The sequence below is a fragment of the Hakea prostrata genome, chromosome 9 (assembly GCF_041222555.1).
Source record: "Hakea prostrata isolate BN-2017 chromosome 9, UWA_Hpros_2, whole genome shotgun sequence".
Taxonomy (NCBI): domain Eukaryota; kingdom Viridiplantae; phylum Streptophyta; class Magnoliopsida; order Proteales; family Proteaceae; genus Hakea; species Hakea prostrata.
Window position 1 is genome coordinate 22,873,238 of NC_142608.1, and position 17,291 is coordinate 22,890,528.

Here is a 17,291-nt window from a genome sequence, read left to right on the forward strand (position 1 = left end):
GATCTTGGTTAGATCAGATTCGAAAACGAAACCCTGCTTTCGTGAAAAGGGCTAATTTGATCAAGGGAAGGTTTCTGGGTAATCCATTTGTGATGATTGTTAGGTTTCTTATCACCCAATGGTTATGGGAGTAATAGATTTGAAATTCGGACTATCATCACCCAAAATTCAGATTGAAAACGGGTGATCAGAAGCTTGAGTTTCGGATTGATACTCTCTGTTTTTGGGGCGGTCACTAGTGGCGATCACTCAACCTAAGCGACCGGCACGAGCGACTGGCTGATTTCCAGTGACCAAATGGCTTTTGGTTTTGATCCGATTTGATTCATTTGACTCATACCTTATTGTAACCCTATGTATAGGTGTCCTCTGTTTGAAGAGGAAGTTTTATAATTGTTTACGGATTTCTTTTTACGGACGAATTACTTATATGCAGGTAAGGACATACAATCCTATCTTTATAAATTGGCTTGAACATGCTAGTCCAGTGTCTTCCTTCACTGTTCTTTTGTTCTATATACTACTGTAATCATATTTCATATGTTGATCTTGTTATATGATTGTTGATTACATTGTCTTTACTTATACTATGATGGTTATGAATGTGATATACTAATGATGGTTAGTAGGTGGTTCTGATGGATGAGATATTTCACTGGGATATCTTAGCTTGGGATATCAGAAGGCTGTGGTATGGGACACATGCCTGATGATATCTCCAGCACTATCATAACTAATGGATGGCATACTTAGGTAGAGTCTAGAGTTGCATGGCTAGGTACCCCACATGCTACTATCCTTTCGGTAGCAGAATTGAAACCGGATGATCCGTGATGACAGTGATGTGACGTTGGTCCACTATTAGTCATATAAATGGTAGGGTTGCATATGTTAGGGTTGGACGTCCAAGGAACGGACCGGGTGTCGTGGGGAGTCATGAGAGCATTCCGCCCCACCAATATGTGGATGACCATAGGGTTATGGAATGAAGTCCAATAGCGGTAGATAGTCCGTGAGGATCCTCATTCCTAGGTTGCGAAGGATACCGAACCGAGTTGGTTGGTGCCATAGGGGATGTATCTGAACTTCATGTAGTATGTTACCTGTATGACCTTGCATTGGATTAGAAACCTCGACATGCGCCAGTACTCATTGCTAATGTTTGTGGTGAGAGAGTGTTGACTTAACCCCAGCCATGGTTTGAGAGCCAGGTGTGGACTTTCCATTTTACCCAGGATCCCTACAGAGGTAACCAGTCCTTGCCGGATCAGAGTGACTAGACCTACCCAGAGGAGGGCTGGTGTATATCTTAAAGCATATCAACTGTTAGAGAATTGCATAGTTAGATCTAGTAACATTCATACTTTGCACTCATACATGTCATATATACATTTCTGTTTTGCTTGGACATGGGATTTGTTATTGTTCTTACTTAGTTCTCCAGAACTCATTATTTTATTTGTATATGTTTTATTAGTCTGCGCAGATGGAGGAAATGTGTCAGAAGATGGATTGGTTTCCTATGAAGGAACCTTCCCGTATGAAGAAGATGTGGCACCGGCAATGGGAAATTGAGATAGCCTGTGCATGAGCTCCTGCGAGTGCATGGAATGCGCTTATTGCACCCATTTATGGGCAGAGGAGACAAGTTGCTAGGCAGTTCGCTCAACGAATGGAAAAGAAATGGAGGACCCCTCATCTTGATAAACTTGAGTCTAAGTTTATAGCTTTAGAGAAGGAAATTGGAAAGAAAATAATTTAACTCTTTTGAAATTGCTTCCGTTGAACTTGTATTCTTTTGATTTATTATTCTTTCATTGATTATTTTATTGGAGTATTTGGACTCCTGTAATCCTTTAATTCATTAATTGAACTACTATTGCTCTTGATTGTCTTTATTAGTATTTATTATTGTTGATAGATTAAAATCATGGATCCTGTGACGGATCACTCCCACGGGTTGTCGGGCGGGTAACCGAGATCGGCGGGTGGGGTGTGACAATATGTACAAGATAATTTGGCAACACCTATTGCTTAGGTTGTAAACAAGATTTTAGCAGATACCTATGGACCTTGCATACATGTACAAAAGCCAAAATACAAGACGAATATCCACTAGAACCCTAATAATGACGCCGGAGATATGGGTGGTGGACTGGAGAGGGATAATCAGGGTCATGAACAGGTTGAAAGTGGTGGTAGAGGAGTCCAGATCATCTCCCTCGACGGGGAGCACTCTGTACTTGTCATCGGCCATTGACTACAAATTATAGGGGGATCGTGATGAGTTTTTCTTAAAAATATTTTAGTATTTTTTACTTGTGGGCCCCACATAGTTTGTGGTTGTAATGCCGTTGGGAGAGATGACCCACACTCTGGTAGAGTTGGCACCGGCTCTAGGTTTGATGCGCTAGCAACAGAGGAAGTAAGGGAACCTAACACGCTAAAGGTGGCATATATAGTACAAGCCACATGGCAGCCTAGAATCCAAATTAATGAATGAAATATGGAAACCACTAATAGGAGTCCAACATGGAGAGGAGTTCTAAATCCAGTAAATGTTTTAAGGGAAGTGGTCGGACCCAATGTGCGAATTTCAGAAATCCAATAAGGAATCAGCTATGTGCTCCCAAAAGACATGCAATGTGCAAAAACATGGATTGAAAATACGGAAGAATGTGGAAGGGTTAAATCCATAGGCTTCGCGTGGTGAAAATGCAAAGCTCCATTTGAGCATTTCAATGCCGCGATCAACTCCAAGAATAGCTATGCTGGAGATTCTCATATGTTTGATAGGTACTTGTAATACCCTAAATATTACGAGTTGAGATCCTTCACCCTCACGGATAGAGGACTATGCTCCCCTCATACCTTTTCACCATATGTTTATGATAAGATCCAATTTCTAAATAGTAATAAAGTGGTGCAGAGATAAATGCCCCTCCTCATGTATGATGGAGGAATTTGAGGGGAGTACAATCATCTCCCTTGTAGGTAAAAGACTCAAACTTGGATGTTACATGAATCTTGAAATATGGATCCCAACATCACATATGTGTCAAGTTAGCTCTCCTATTTTTATCACTTGAATAAATAATTTGATGGTAAAAAAGAAGTATTTAATGAGATTTATGTTAGAACTAAAAACAATAAGGAACGATGTTCTTATATCACCCGTATTGAAAGATTATCTTCAAACCCATTCGAGCCAATATTAACGCTGTCAATGGATAATCGAAGTTTGTTTTTAAATTCACATTTGTATCCGTTTAGGGGAATTTGAATCTATCTAATTATTAATAGGATTCAAATAGGCTATTATCCCTTTTAGACGGATTATTATCCAATGGATTAAATTGTTTGATTAAGTAAAAATTTTCAATTTTTATTTTAAATAAAATTTTGACCTCAGATATATCAATATTTTCTGGATTTTCTATAAAAATAAATACAAATGGGAATCAATACTTCAAACATAGAATTTTTTACATGAGCCCCCTCCATTTCCATTGGAAACTTACTGCACCCGTTCAAAATTGAAATCTTACAAAGCCCCCTCCATATTTGATATGGTTAGGTTTTCGTTAGTTTTAACTTTAATTTGACAATTTTATCCTTATTTGAATAAATTTATTTAAAATCTTTAAAAGTTTTTATACGAGTCCCGTCAATTTCAATTGGAAACACTCAACACCTCCCCAAAATCAAAATCTTACAAAGCCTCCATCCACACTTCACACCATCTATTTTCTTTTAACCGCGATATGCTTTTACTTTTTCACCCACACTTAGTAAATTTATGTAAAATCATGAATAATATTTTTAATATTCATTTTAGAATCTTAAATAATATTTTGATGTCACTATATTACCCCAAATTATATGACTAAAATTTTCTTCAAATTAAAAAGAATCTTGCATTATCATTTTATCACTCTATGGCCAAATGCATTGAGTTTCCTCTATAATTAATTCCAAGTCAATTGTACCATCTAAAATTAGAGGTGTAGGCTTTATCTACTTTTACTTTAAATTTTTATTCGCGTGAGCCTCTTTAGTGATTTTTAGTATTAAATGTTATATACTCTGTTATTTTATTTCAATAAGGATGAGTTTTTTTTTCTTTTTTGGCTGATAGAAACAAGAACCTCAACCAACAGGGGTTGGTCCAAGTGGTAAGCAGCTTAGGTTGCTTAAGCAAGGTTCCGGTATCGAAACCTTGTGGATGCAAAAAATTCCCGCTGGGAGACTCACCCACCACAGCCAAGTGTGCAACTCAGGTTGAACACCGGATTAGCTAGGGCAAAGCCTTGGAAACCAGGTTGAACTTTTGGATTATGATATCTTTAAATCAGCCTAGGCACTTTGGTTCATCAATCAAAACAAATAATAAGTAATTCTTTATTTTTTATTTTTTTTGGTGAAACAAATAATGACTAATTCAAGGGTTAGAAATAGATAGGGAAGACTGTTTACTTGGGCATTGCAGAGGACTTGAACAAGAATTTTCTGGGGTTAGCTTTCGGGAATCAACTATATGAGGCCTATAATGGAGTAGATCTCAAGATAATGGATTCCATTTCATCGGTTTCTGAAGGCGTCAAGATTCTCTACACCCAGGTGTATGGTGCACCCAACTTTCCCTCTCACAATCCACTTGACACAAGTGGACCCTAGGTGGCCTGTGTCAGATGGGCTATGAAAGGGAAAAGTTGAGTGCACGGTGCACCTAGGTGAAGGAAATTCAAATCCTTTTTAAAGTCTGTTGGTCCTCTTTGTACAAGAATATTGATTGAAAAAATAAAAAATAAAAAAAAAAACCTCATAATTCTTTTGTTAATTCAAACTATCAACAACTCTTGTTAAAAATAGAGATTCAAAATCAAGACAAAATGCATCAATCAATAGGTCAATTAAGAATGATAACGCATGTAAATATCTATACATTTTCCCTCTCTTTTTCATGAATACAATGCGTAATTAATCTAGTGTCTATAATTAGGATAAGTGGTAGGGCTGGTATGGCAATTGAACAAGCAATCTATAGTGTTAATATCAAAGCGGATGTTAAATAATGAAATGATTTGTTAACCTGTTTGATGTTAATATTATTACGAATACCAAATTAATCTTTATGATATCAGTCACATACAAATGCCATTTCCAGTAACCTACATATTGAATTTATAGAACCAAAATCAATCGTACTCTATTTACTACAAAATAAAAAAGGATCAATCCTATTCTCCAGTTTATATATTAGATATCTGATAAAAGAAAAAAAAATCACTTAATTCAATATGTGTATCCTTTTAATTTTATCAATTCAACTGGTAGAGTAAAATTAAATTCTATTTTGGCGTTCTAATGTAGAAGAAAAGTCAACAGTCAAATGTCTTAGAATTTGTATCCTATGCTTTCTTTAATGAACGAAGACCAGGCCTTCCTTAGTAGAAGGTTGGCAAATTGGACCTGTGTTGAATGACAAGGTCATCGTCTCATCACCCTCTGCAGGTTTTGTGTATAAATATCCATCTTCTGATTTGCCTTTACACCTACAACCAGGGGTCTATAAGCATTTGCAGAGAGTTTCTTACCCATTAATTTTCATTCTTTCTATCTATTACCTTTAATATTAGAGTTTCTCAACCTTGTCATGGCCATGGCAACTGATGAGAGAGCTGGGGCTGAAATCATCTGTGGAAAGGAGGCTTGTGATCAATTTTCAGCGGAGTTGTTGAAAGAGCTTGGATTCCCCAGTGGTGTCCTTCCCACAGGAGAACTAGTAGAATGCGGGAGGGTCAGATCCACAGGCTTCGTCTGGTGGAAATGCAAAGCCCCCTACGAGCACTACAATGCAGCCACCCACACTAAGAACAGCTATGCTGCTGAGACCACTGCATACGTTGAGAAGGGGAGGATGAAGAAGATGACTGGATGCAAGGCCAAGACACCGCTGATGTGGGTTTCTATAGTAGAGATGTCCATTGATGGCAACAAGATCTCCTTCAAGTCATCCATGGGAGTTGGAAAGTCCTTTCCCCTCACTTCTTTCATGAACGAAGAAGAAAAGAAGGCTTATCTCTCCAATAATTAGATGGTTCCATTGGCAAATTTAAACCATATTCTACCAGCGCGGCCTCCTTCAGTAGTAACTTAGTTATTTCTGTCATCCTCATACTTTCAGTCATTTGTATCTTTATGTTATCCATGCATCCTCACTTAATGACAAGATAATAACGTTTTACATTAGTTAATAGATTTAGTTTAAATTTAGTTTTGTTGAATTCAATCTTAGTAACTTAGCCTTTTAGTTCCCCATAGTTCGACCCCGTACTTTCTGCTTGCTAGATTAGTATAGGATTTTATTTTTGATTTGTTAGTGACACGATCAATTATATAACAAGTTCATACCTCTGAGGTGGCCAAGATGCATTATAGCCCCCTGATCTTTTATTACAAGATGAAAGGTTTTGATTACTCACAGTGGGTTACTTGATCACCAAGTTAAGAACCCAATCATCTTGAAGAAGCTTCAAGACAATTGTACCTTATCCCAACCGGATCTGATGATTAGAGTCCAGCAGCCCTTTACTTTAGCAGACAAAACATAAGGGAACAATACTCGAGGAAGTCCTAAGCGAATGAGAAGCTTCTTGGCAGGCACTGAGCATTTAATGAGTCTCAGTACATTGAATGTTAAATTTAATGCATTGATTAATGTTTGGATAAAGATATGTATGCTAAATCCCCTTACAACGTTACTTTTGCCAAGATATAGCTTTTTGGGCATTTGACAAGGGTTATCCGAGAAGTCCACTATGCCAGCTGGCAGTCACAATGAAGTATCCTTCTAGGCAAGTAATCTTCCGAGAAGTGCTTGATGAACCCTATGAACCGGATTTAACCAAGCATTCTCAACCGTGTGGTTTGTTCAGGGCTCACGGTTTGAACCATAACATGTATAATAGGACCCTATGATCATGTCAATCTTGTGACCAACTCCAAGAACAGTTATTAAGCCCAAACCATTGCATATGTGGAAAAGAGAAGGATGAAGAAGATGACAAGATGCAAAGCCAGGACACCATTGAAGGTGTGGGTTTCTATAGTAGAGATATACATCGATGGTGACAAGATCACATTCAAGTCATCAAAGGGAGTCGGCAAGTCCTTCTTTCTCACATATTTCATGAATAGAATGAAGAAGAAAAGTAGGCTTACCTCCATTATTAGTAATGATTTAGTAGCTCAAAGTCCTTATCAGCTGTATGTATTGAGTTCCTCAGCTCATCCTTTTGCATTGATGCACTTCATTTAGCGAACAATGATGGATGAAGGCTCCATCCTTTTGTATTCTTGCTTAATATTTATTCGGGCTGCTGCACTGTTAAACTTACGAATGATATTAGTTATCACCATTAAGGGAAGGAAACAAAAATTTGAAAAAGAACCTGGCTGCCAAGCTGCAATCGTATCCAAACACGAGAGGAAGACAAAATGTTGCCCAACCCTGTGAATGCATAGATCTTATCATTTTTTAATGCTGTCAAGCAAAATTTGACTGATCCCAATTAGATGATGAAATAATATGATAAATGTAATAGCTTGGGCCCTAAAACAAAGCAATATTACAGCAACAGTTCTTTAATTTAACACTTTTTTTTTGTTGGGTAACTAGTAACTTTATGTAAGGGATAACTATTTAGTGTAAAGAGATTAAAACTCCTGACTTCATGCTATGAGATATTGGTTCTTACAAACTAAGCCAAGCCCTATGGGTTGTCTTTCTTGCAAGTTGATTTCGTATTTGTTTTACTGGTTCATTTAATTAAAAGGGTATAAAGAAGTGATTTAATTTATATTGAAGGAATTCGAAGAGCTAAGTACAAACCAAAAATAACATTAGGAGAATTGGTGTATATATATGCATATATATCTTAAGCTTTCTATCTAGTATGGCATGATACAGAGCTAATTAGAATGTAAAAATCCATGTAGCCAGCCACATTTAGTTGAGACAAGATCGACTTATTGCTTCTTCTTTATTTATTTTATTTTTAATTTTTTTTAAAGGGTTTTTATATTAATTTACTTGAAATAGGGGGTGGGAACTATTACATATACCATCAGGGACAAGGAACACCCTTTCGCCGAATTTCGGTTGTTTCGGTCTAGGACGAAACGAATACATGTCGAAATTCGATATTACAAAATATCACTGAAAATTCGACGATTTTCCACCGAATTGGAAAAAATTGTCGAAACCTCACTGAACCTGCCGAAACCTTTGCTGGAATCACTGGTAAGTGACCTCCTTGGCTCCTTCCTTCTCTCTCTCTCTCTCTCTCTCTCTCTCTCTCTCTCTCTCTCTCTCTCTCTCTCTCTCTCTCTCTCTCTCTCTCTCTCTCTCTCTCTATGAGATGATTTCCACTTTTGTTTTTAAATAAGTTGTTTGTAGACATTTTCTCTAGCTCTACCTTTCAAAGACTCATTTTCCTCAAGTTCATTATTATTATTTTTTGCCGATTGCCAAAAAGGCGATACCCCAGCGAGATGTCGCACCTTAATTAGGGAGGATTGGACCCTGACCTCTCCATTGGGAGGCATTGGTCATTGCCAACTAAGCTAACTTTTTATGGTAAGACTACTTCTTGTTAATTAAAAGGATATAATCAATACTTCACATCATTGGAGGGGTATGTCTCTTTTTAAAAGGAGTTATCTACTTGAAGAGAGTCTAATTAATACTTTGATATAGTTATCCGTTGATTTTTCTACCAGTTTTATTCATTTTAGCTTTTGATTTGGTATTAGCCACTTGTGTATGGAATAGGTTGTAGAATGAAAAACCATCCAAGGTGAGGATCTTCAGGCTCAAGGCTGGTTCGGATTTATAAGACAAAACTTGTAATAAAAGAAAAAGAGAGGTGGAAACTTGATAATGGTTGAGAGATACATTGGTTTCCATACTTGTTGGTGAAGAAGTTACACAGAACCGATGCTTAAAAAAATCTTTCCAAGTGGTTAGGCAGTAGCATAAGATTGACTTCTAATTTGGCATATCTGACTACCAGTAGAGAAAGTAATCCAATTCCTTGCTTGCTTGACCAAACAAAATCATAAAACCATTAATTAAGAATGAAGACTTATTTCCCTAATGGAAGGTTCGGTAGCCGTCAACCTTGTCTGATTCAAGATTGGAACATGTCATCATCGGCGGAGATGGAAAGACAAGGTCACCTTCCCACCTGTAGTTATTGTATATATAGCTAGCCATCTGCTCAGAATTCACATCCACAATAGCCAGCATAGCCCCTTTTGAGCAGTTGCGGAGTTAAAGAGTTTTTCTTATTCTAACAATCTCTTTACGTTTTATCTAGTAATCATGGCTACTGATGAGAGAGCTGGGGCTGAAATCGTCCGTGGAAAGGAAGCCTGTGATCAATTTTCAATGGATCTTTTGAAAGAACTTGGGTTTCCCAGTGGTGTAGCTCCCAATGGAGAGCTGGTAGAATGCGGAAGGGTGAGATCCACTGGCTTCGTGTGGTGGAAATGCAAGGCTCCCTACGAGTCCTTCAATCCATCGACCAAATCCAAGAATAGCTATGCTGCCGAGACCACAGCATATGTTGAGAAAGGAAAGATGAAGAAGATGACAGGATCCAAGGCCAAGACTCCCCTGATGGTGTGGGTTTCTGTAGTCGAGATGTCCGTCGATGGTGACAATATCACTTTCAAGACATCAGTTGGAGTCAGCAAGTCCTTTCCCATCACCTCTTTCATGAACGAAGAAGAAAAGAAAGCTCATCTCCAAAAGTAAACCATACTTATCTACAGTTTCTCCATGAAGATCTTTTAATTATCAGCTATAATATCAATGTTGTATTAAGTTACTCAATCTATGTTCTTTTGTATGATCCTTTTAGATCCTCCTTTCATAACCTAATAATACTTGAATTATTGTACAATTTCTTCACTTAATAATACTTGAATCATTCGCTATCCCTTGGATGGTGGTTTGATCAACTCTAATTCTCATACCAATGACCCCATTTTTGTTACGGTAGAGAGAAGGTAGCCATTATATAAACTTGTTCAGCAATCAAACTCCATTTTATAGAGACCATCAATCTAAGAGGAAAACTAATCCAATTGCCAACTAAGTAGTCAAATTAACGCATTAGCCTTCTTAGAACTCTAGAAGTAGTAATGGTTTTGGTTGACCTATTTAATGTTATCTGTTTGACTTTGACTTAAAAACCCAATGAAGACCTTTTCTCTCTACTTTAGGGTTTGTAGGGTTCCCTCACCAGACGAGGAGCACAAGATGTTTACCGGGGGAGGTTTCATTGCTTTGCACAATTCATTATGGAATGAGGTATGAAAATCAAATCAAACAGTTTGTGAATTAAAAATCTCCATGTTAAATTGAAATGTAAATTAACTATTTTGAGAAAGCCACAATAGGCAGCAAATCAGGTCTAAGAGACTAGTCACAACAGGGAGAGAAGATGGGGGAACTTCTACTCTGAACAATTATTTGCTAACTTCAGTTTTTCTCTACTCAAAAAACGAGTCAAAAAACCTGGGTTCGAACTGTGTTTTTAGAACTCCAGTAACCAATATCTCTTCCTACTCAAAATAGGAAACCATCCTATAGCAAACCATACAAAAAAATACGATTGAACAAATTAGTAGACCAGCATTTGCAAACAACAAATCTAATCGTAAATGAATGGGTGTTATTGGTGTGATCTCAGATTCTCGATAATTTGCAGCAATCTCCTCTGCTTTGAGAATCTCTTCTCCATGCTTGGCTTGGATCATTGCCCATTTTTCTTCTGCTTTCTTATGGATTAAAGCCACCTCGGTTTTCATTTTCTCCACATACTCAGCCTTCTTTTCCGGTTGTTCTTGTATCCCACCAGGTCTTGTCAAGGCAAAATATGAACTCAATGCAAATGATTCATAACACCTTTAATACTACCATTTGTGTATGTATGGTTCAAAAATTTTGAGAAAAAAGTAATTTATATAATTGAAAAAAAAAAAAAAAAAAAAACCCTGCAGGAAGACTAGGTGTTGTTTCAAAATTGTACTGGAGACCCCTTTGGTTCTCCTTTGGTCCAAACCTGGTTCCTGAGGACAAAACAAGGGTGAGAGTGAGCCGCCTCTAGGGACAGGAAGCTATCTCCAATGATTAAGTCAGTAAATGTGGAAAACCTGAATCCTCCTTCACAAGAGTTAATGTCCAAGAAGATGAAGAGGGGAATGTCTTTTTGGTGAGGTTGCAGGTGAGTAATGGCTGGAGATTAAAGGTCTTACCCTTTACAACGCATAGTGAGATATGAATACATGTAGGGCCATACCCGAGAGAGATGCGCCCACCGCCTTACGATCTCCTTGCTCCCAAATGAAGGGTGGTGATGGCTTCTGGATTGTAGCTTGATCAGCAAGCTAAGTAGTTTAATTGCCATACAACTAGAGACAATATCGTTGAATCAAAGGGTCAGCCTCATGCTGATATTGATGTGACACCCATCCTCGGTTGGGCAGACAAAATGTGAGGGCAGACACTCCAGGGTGGTTTGAGTGAATGAGAAGCTTACTTTTTGACAATGAGCATTTAATGATTTTCAATGCATTCAATACTAAAATTAATGTTGTGATTGACATCCAAATGTAGATACGTTGGATCTTCTCACAACGTCACTTTGTCCGAGAAGTCTCGTCGTGACAACTGGTGTCACCATAGGACTCACTTCTCAGCAAGCATCCCCTTGAGAAGTGCCTTGCCAAGAAGCTCTAAACGAACCATCCTAGACCAGTCTTGAGTCTAGAGAACCGTTTTGAGTGGTTTACTCCGATTTAACGGCTTGGACGTACCATAATGGGTACAACATTAGCCCCCTGGTCTTCATGACAAATCTTGTTTTGGAGACTAATTCGTTGAAAGCCACTACTTAAGAGGCGCAAAAGTTGGCAGAGAAGTGTAAGTGCGCCTCCGAGAAGCCATAATAAGATCTTGATAAGCATGCGTTTAAGGCATTAATTGTTCTGATGGTTTTGTCAGTTAATCATGTTGCCTGCAATGATGTGCACAACACTCAAGGTGTCTACTTTATTGCCACATTTCTTGAATAACGCAACGCCCTGGAAATGGAAGCATTAAGGCTCAATGACCATTGATTTGAAGGAATCTGAGTCTCAACTCCAAGGTAACTATAAATTGGATCATCTCATGCTTTCATTCTTTCTCCTTTCACTATATTTGCAAACTCTGCAACTCTTTGTTCAGACCAAGTGCTTTTTTCAGAACTTCCAACTCTTCTTTTTTTCATAAGTTTTCTTCACAAATCGACATTATGGGTAGGAAAATAGTGAAGAGGCATACTCCCTTTGAGAAACCAAATCTTAGAGCCCCTCCGCGAGCCCCTGGAAAGATGTAGGGATCGGTGGCGGTCCTTTTGAAGGTAGGTTTCCTTCGTCATCTTCTTCTCCTCCTCTCCCGACATAGGCCCCTGGTTCTACCAGCAAACCACATGTGTCCCAAGCGAGGGCGTTGCACCTAGAAAACCCGCAGAGGAAGAAACGGCTCCTGAAGTATGGATCAAAGTTCCCCCAGACTGTAGGCACCCTTCCTTCACCTCCAAGTTTGGTCCCTTGTACTTCCCCAATCTCTTTCTCCCTCATCACGTTCAATTGATGAAGAGGGCCTTCAGAATTCCTGATGATTTCAAAGTGAGACTTCCAAGTCCCTGCAAAAGGGCTAGTTTGTTGAAAGAGGCAGAGATTCCTCTTTATTTCAATTCAATTTAGGTTTCCCTTCTGTCCCTTCGTCTGCATGTCCTTTACCACTTCAACTTGAACTGAGGAATATTAGCTCCAAATGGGTGGAGATGCCTAGTGGGTTTCATTGGGTACTGCTGCCATTTGAATATAGATTGCAACTTGAACGTCTTCAAGTGGGTTTTTTCCTTTAGGACCATTAAAAGAGAGGGCTAGTATAGTTTTAGTAAACGGGGTACCTCTAGCACCAAATTCCATGTTATTGAGGATGATACCCTCCCCACCAGTAAGAAAGGATGGAGGGATAGGTACATCACCTATCTTCTCCCACAAGAATGTGCAATCCTTGACTAGCCTTCCATCTCCAAAAGTAGTATAAGGAGAATGAATGTTAAACCTTCTCTTGATTGAAAGGAAAAAGCCTTTTACGAGCTTTTTGTACAAGGACGGGGGGTCTCAATCCATGGCAGGGAGATGGACTTCGATACTCCCCTATTTCTCTGGAAAGTCATGGTTGGTGAGCCCCTTGCCCTACTTCTTTCCTTCACTCTCTTTGATGAAGCTAGTGTGTGACCCCTCTTTAACTTGTACTCTCTGACTAATGCTCTACCGTTCTCTATAGATTGAAGATGACCATCAGCAGAGAAGCTCTCCTCCAACGCTACAAGGATTCACAAATTGCCACCAGGAATGAATCTGAGAAGACCAGAGGTACCAGATTTGGGCCATCCCTCCCAACCTATGAACTTCCTAGTCCTGTTGCCAGGGTGCCTATGAAATCCCTTGGATCTCTACACCTTTAACCCGTGGTTTCAAGATTGAGAACTCAGGCCTCGAGTCGATGACAACTGTGGGCCATTCAAGTTGAGCCCAAAGGATTGGAAATGGAACCAGTGGTGGTGGATGACCCTTGTAATGACTCAACAACTCTCCGAGAGTTTAAGTGAAGAGAGAAGATTAATCACATTGGTGTAGAAAGGGTGATTTTGGATCATCCATAGATCGGCGATAGAGAATCTGATTGATATGAATAATGTATCAAATTGATGATCGTCGAAAGACCTTTCCATCAAGCCAAAAATCACTGAATTCGGAGTTCATTGAGGGGTCCAACCATGGACCAGTCGGTTGGGCCGGTTGGGTGAACCAAACCCCCACCCCATTTTCAGTTTAGAGGAAAAAATGGAATTCTGGGTTTTTAACCCCTATTTTATGTTTTACCTCACCCGTAACCGCATTTCTGTATGCAAGAAGGAGTTTGAGGCTGCGGGAAGAGGAGAAACCAAGAAGAAGTGCAGTTTCCATCCTTTCGAAGGTGTTTTGTGATCCGAATCTTCGCGAAAACATTAGGAAATGTTAGTTTTTTTTTAATCTTTCTCTTAGACATAGTTTTGTGAGTATTTTCTCTTTTCTTCTTTTGTGAGATCTTGAAAAGAAAGAGTGTTAGGTATCTTGGATGCTCATCTTTTCTTGTATTAATGTTTCCCTTGAGTATGAGAGTAGTGGTTTGTCCCCTTGCAAAAGATTTTGCATTTTGACTCTACGGGTCACCCATAGGTGATTTAGGAGAGCCAATTTGGGGCTTTTTGATCATAGTTAAATTGGATCAAATTGAGGACACCCTTAAGATTATTTTACTGCCAACTAGACTTTCCCAAAGTTTCGTTTCGATTCAACTTCACATTGGTGACGAAATAGAGACCATTCACTAGTGAGGTTGAGAACTACCTTTTGTTAACCTAATTTTTAGATTTTGTTTTGGTGGGAAGATCTTGGGAGATCTTTTGAAACCCAAATTGACTATAATTTGCAATGGTTAATGTAACAACCCCCGTATTTCTAACCCAGGATCCGTATTGCAGGTCCGAGAACCCGAAGGTCTAGTCAGGTAAATTTGTGGAGTGTCCGGATAAAAGTCCATGATCCATACCCTGAACCCATGGATCTGGATTCTCTTGATGAAGAGCCTGCCTTGCTTGGTATTTGGACTTCTGGAAGGCAAGTGATGTCTAGAGATGTCCGGAATGAAGGTAAGACCTCCCTCATGTGTTCATTAGGGTTAGGTTGTACTTGGACTTCAACCCCTTGAGCAAAGCACCCTTGTATAACAATATACTAGGGGGCGGTTGCTAGTGGCGGTTGATTAGACCAAGCGACCGCCTGGTCCTGGTTGTTAGGGGTTTTGCCCTATTTTGGCCCCCAGACTTCTATAAATAGCAACCCTCATCTATTTTACGAATATTATATTCGGGATTGCTATTTTTTGTGGTTAGGCGGCTGTGGAGATGTGCTGGAAGGTGATTTGAAGTGCTGTTAGTGTTCCAGAAGGTTCTACTGTCTTTATAGCTGATCTGGTTGAGGTAAGTGATTCCCTGCTCACTCATACTCTACCTCTGGCTATGATTAAAGTAGATTAGTTTTCCTCTTTGGTTGTTCATGATCCTTCTATTACAGTACCTACCTTTTTTATGATCTTGATGAGATCAGGTCCGAAAATGAAACCCTACTTTCGTGAAAAGGTCTGATCTAATCAAGGGGAGGATTCTGGATAACCAAATTGATGTCAATTGTTAGGTTTCAGTATTACCCTTGGTTGTGAGAGTGTTAGATTTGAAATTCACACTATGATCATTCAAAATTTGGATTGAAATCGGATGATCGAAGCCTAAGTTTCGGATTGAAACTCATTGTTTTTGGGGCGGTCACTAGTGGCGGTCCCTCGACCTAAGCGATCGGCTGGTTTCAGTGAGCTTGCAACTTTTGGATTTTGTCCGATTTGATTCATTCGACTTATATATTATTGTAACCCTGTTTATAGGTGTCCTCTGTTTCCAATAAAAGTCTTATAATTGTTTCTGGTTTGCAATCCAGAGGAATTCTACTTATTTACAGGTAAGGGCCATACAATCTCATCTTTATAAAATGACTTGAACCTGCTAGTCCAATGTCTTTCAATACTGCTCTTTCATTTTATATCTGCTGTAACCATGAATAGTTTGCTGATCTTAATTTGTATGCTTGTTGTTTGTACTGTCTTTACATATACTTTGTCAATTATAAATGTAGTATGATGATGATTGATGTATTGTGGTTCTGATGGAAAGGGTATTCCATTGGGATATCTTAGCTTGAAATATTAGAGGACTGTGGTATGGGACACATGCTCGCTGATGTCTCCAGCACTATCATAACTACTGGATGACATACCTAGGTAGAGTCTAGAGTTGCATGGCTAGGTACCCCACATATTACTACCCTTTCAGTAGGGGAATTGAAGCTGGATGACCCGTGACGACGGTGATATGACTCTGTTTTATCCTATAGCGATAACCAGTCTGTGCAGAGACTCAGTGGTCCACTATTGGTCATACAATGATAGGGTTGGGCTCATGGACGTAAAAGGAGCGGACCGGGTGTCGTGAGGAGACATGAGAGCATTCCGCCCCAACAATATGTGGATGACCAAAGGATTATGTGTAATACCCCTAGATTTTACTAAGGGTATTTTGGTCAATTTTCATTAAATAATCTTTACTATATCTTTTAATTATATATGTTATTTTGTTTTATAGTAATTATCATTTCTTTAGAAAATAATAAAGTAATGATAAATTAATTAATTAATGAAACCAAATAAGTGAATCTTTTTTTGTCAATTTACTTAAATAAACTCAAATATTAAACTAATAAATAATTTATTAGTTAAATATTTATTATGATTGTTAGCTTAATAGATCTTAAACATTTTTATACTTTAAGAAAATTAACACTTCATTTTTTTGTAAACTTAAGAAAACAAAATCCGTAAAGATTTAAAATATAAAGTAATAAATTAGCTTTTATATATAATCTATACTTAATTCTTTGTTAATAATTATATTATTAGTTAAGTATTTATTATTATTTGTTTAATAATCTTAATTCATTCAATACTTTATAATCAAGTAAAGAAAACAAAATACGTTAAGAGTTAAAATATAAAGTAATAGATTAGCTTTTATATAATCAATACTTAATTCTTTAAGAATTTATCAATACGTTTAGTTTTATTAATTTACTTAATTAAAATTATTTAAATCGTTATATCAACTTCTTGCTTATAAATAGAGGGTGAGACTTGGTCTCACGGGAGGGAGATTTCCAAAGGAGAGAGAGAGAGAGAGAGAGAGAGAGAGAGAGAGAGAGCTCATTAAATAGAAATTTTAAGTTTATTCATAATCCATTTCATTGTAATCGTGTGTTAATTTGTGTTTCCTTAGACCACTCAAAGCATTGCACTATTGTGATCTTGAACCTATCGTGAAGGCAAGTGATAATCTTGCATTATATCCTTCATGTTATCTATAAGTTTGAACGATTGTGCTTTATTTTGATTTATGTTGTAAGCGATAATCTCGCACAATACTTATATGTTTGATATGTTGTCTTTTATTTTATATAAATTACAAATGATAATCCTTCATATTAGCTATAGTTTGAAATAATGTATTTTATCTTGA

General features: G+C 38.0%; 2 protein-coding genes across 2 annotated transcripts; both read left to right on the forward strand.

Moving 5' to 3' along the window:
• The first annotated feature begins 5,662 nt into the window (after window positions 1-5,662).
• On the forward strand, window positions 5,663-6,097 carry LOC149005025 (uncharacterized). Its single transcript, XM_089135776.1, has one exon. The coding sequence runs from the start codon at window positions 5,663-5,665 to the stop codon at window positions 6,095-6,097; it is 435 nt and encodes a 144-aa protein (XP_088991902.1).
• A 3,291-nt stretch (window positions 6,098-9,388) lies between these two features.
• LOC149005026 (uncharacterized) lies at window positions 9,389-9,823 on the forward strand. The gene has a single exon (XM_089135777.1). It carries the CDS (start codon window positions 9,389-9,391, stop codon window positions 9,821-9,823), a length of 435 nt encoding a protein of 144 aa, XP_088991903.1.
• Window positions 9,824-17,291: the final 7,468 nt, after the last annotated feature.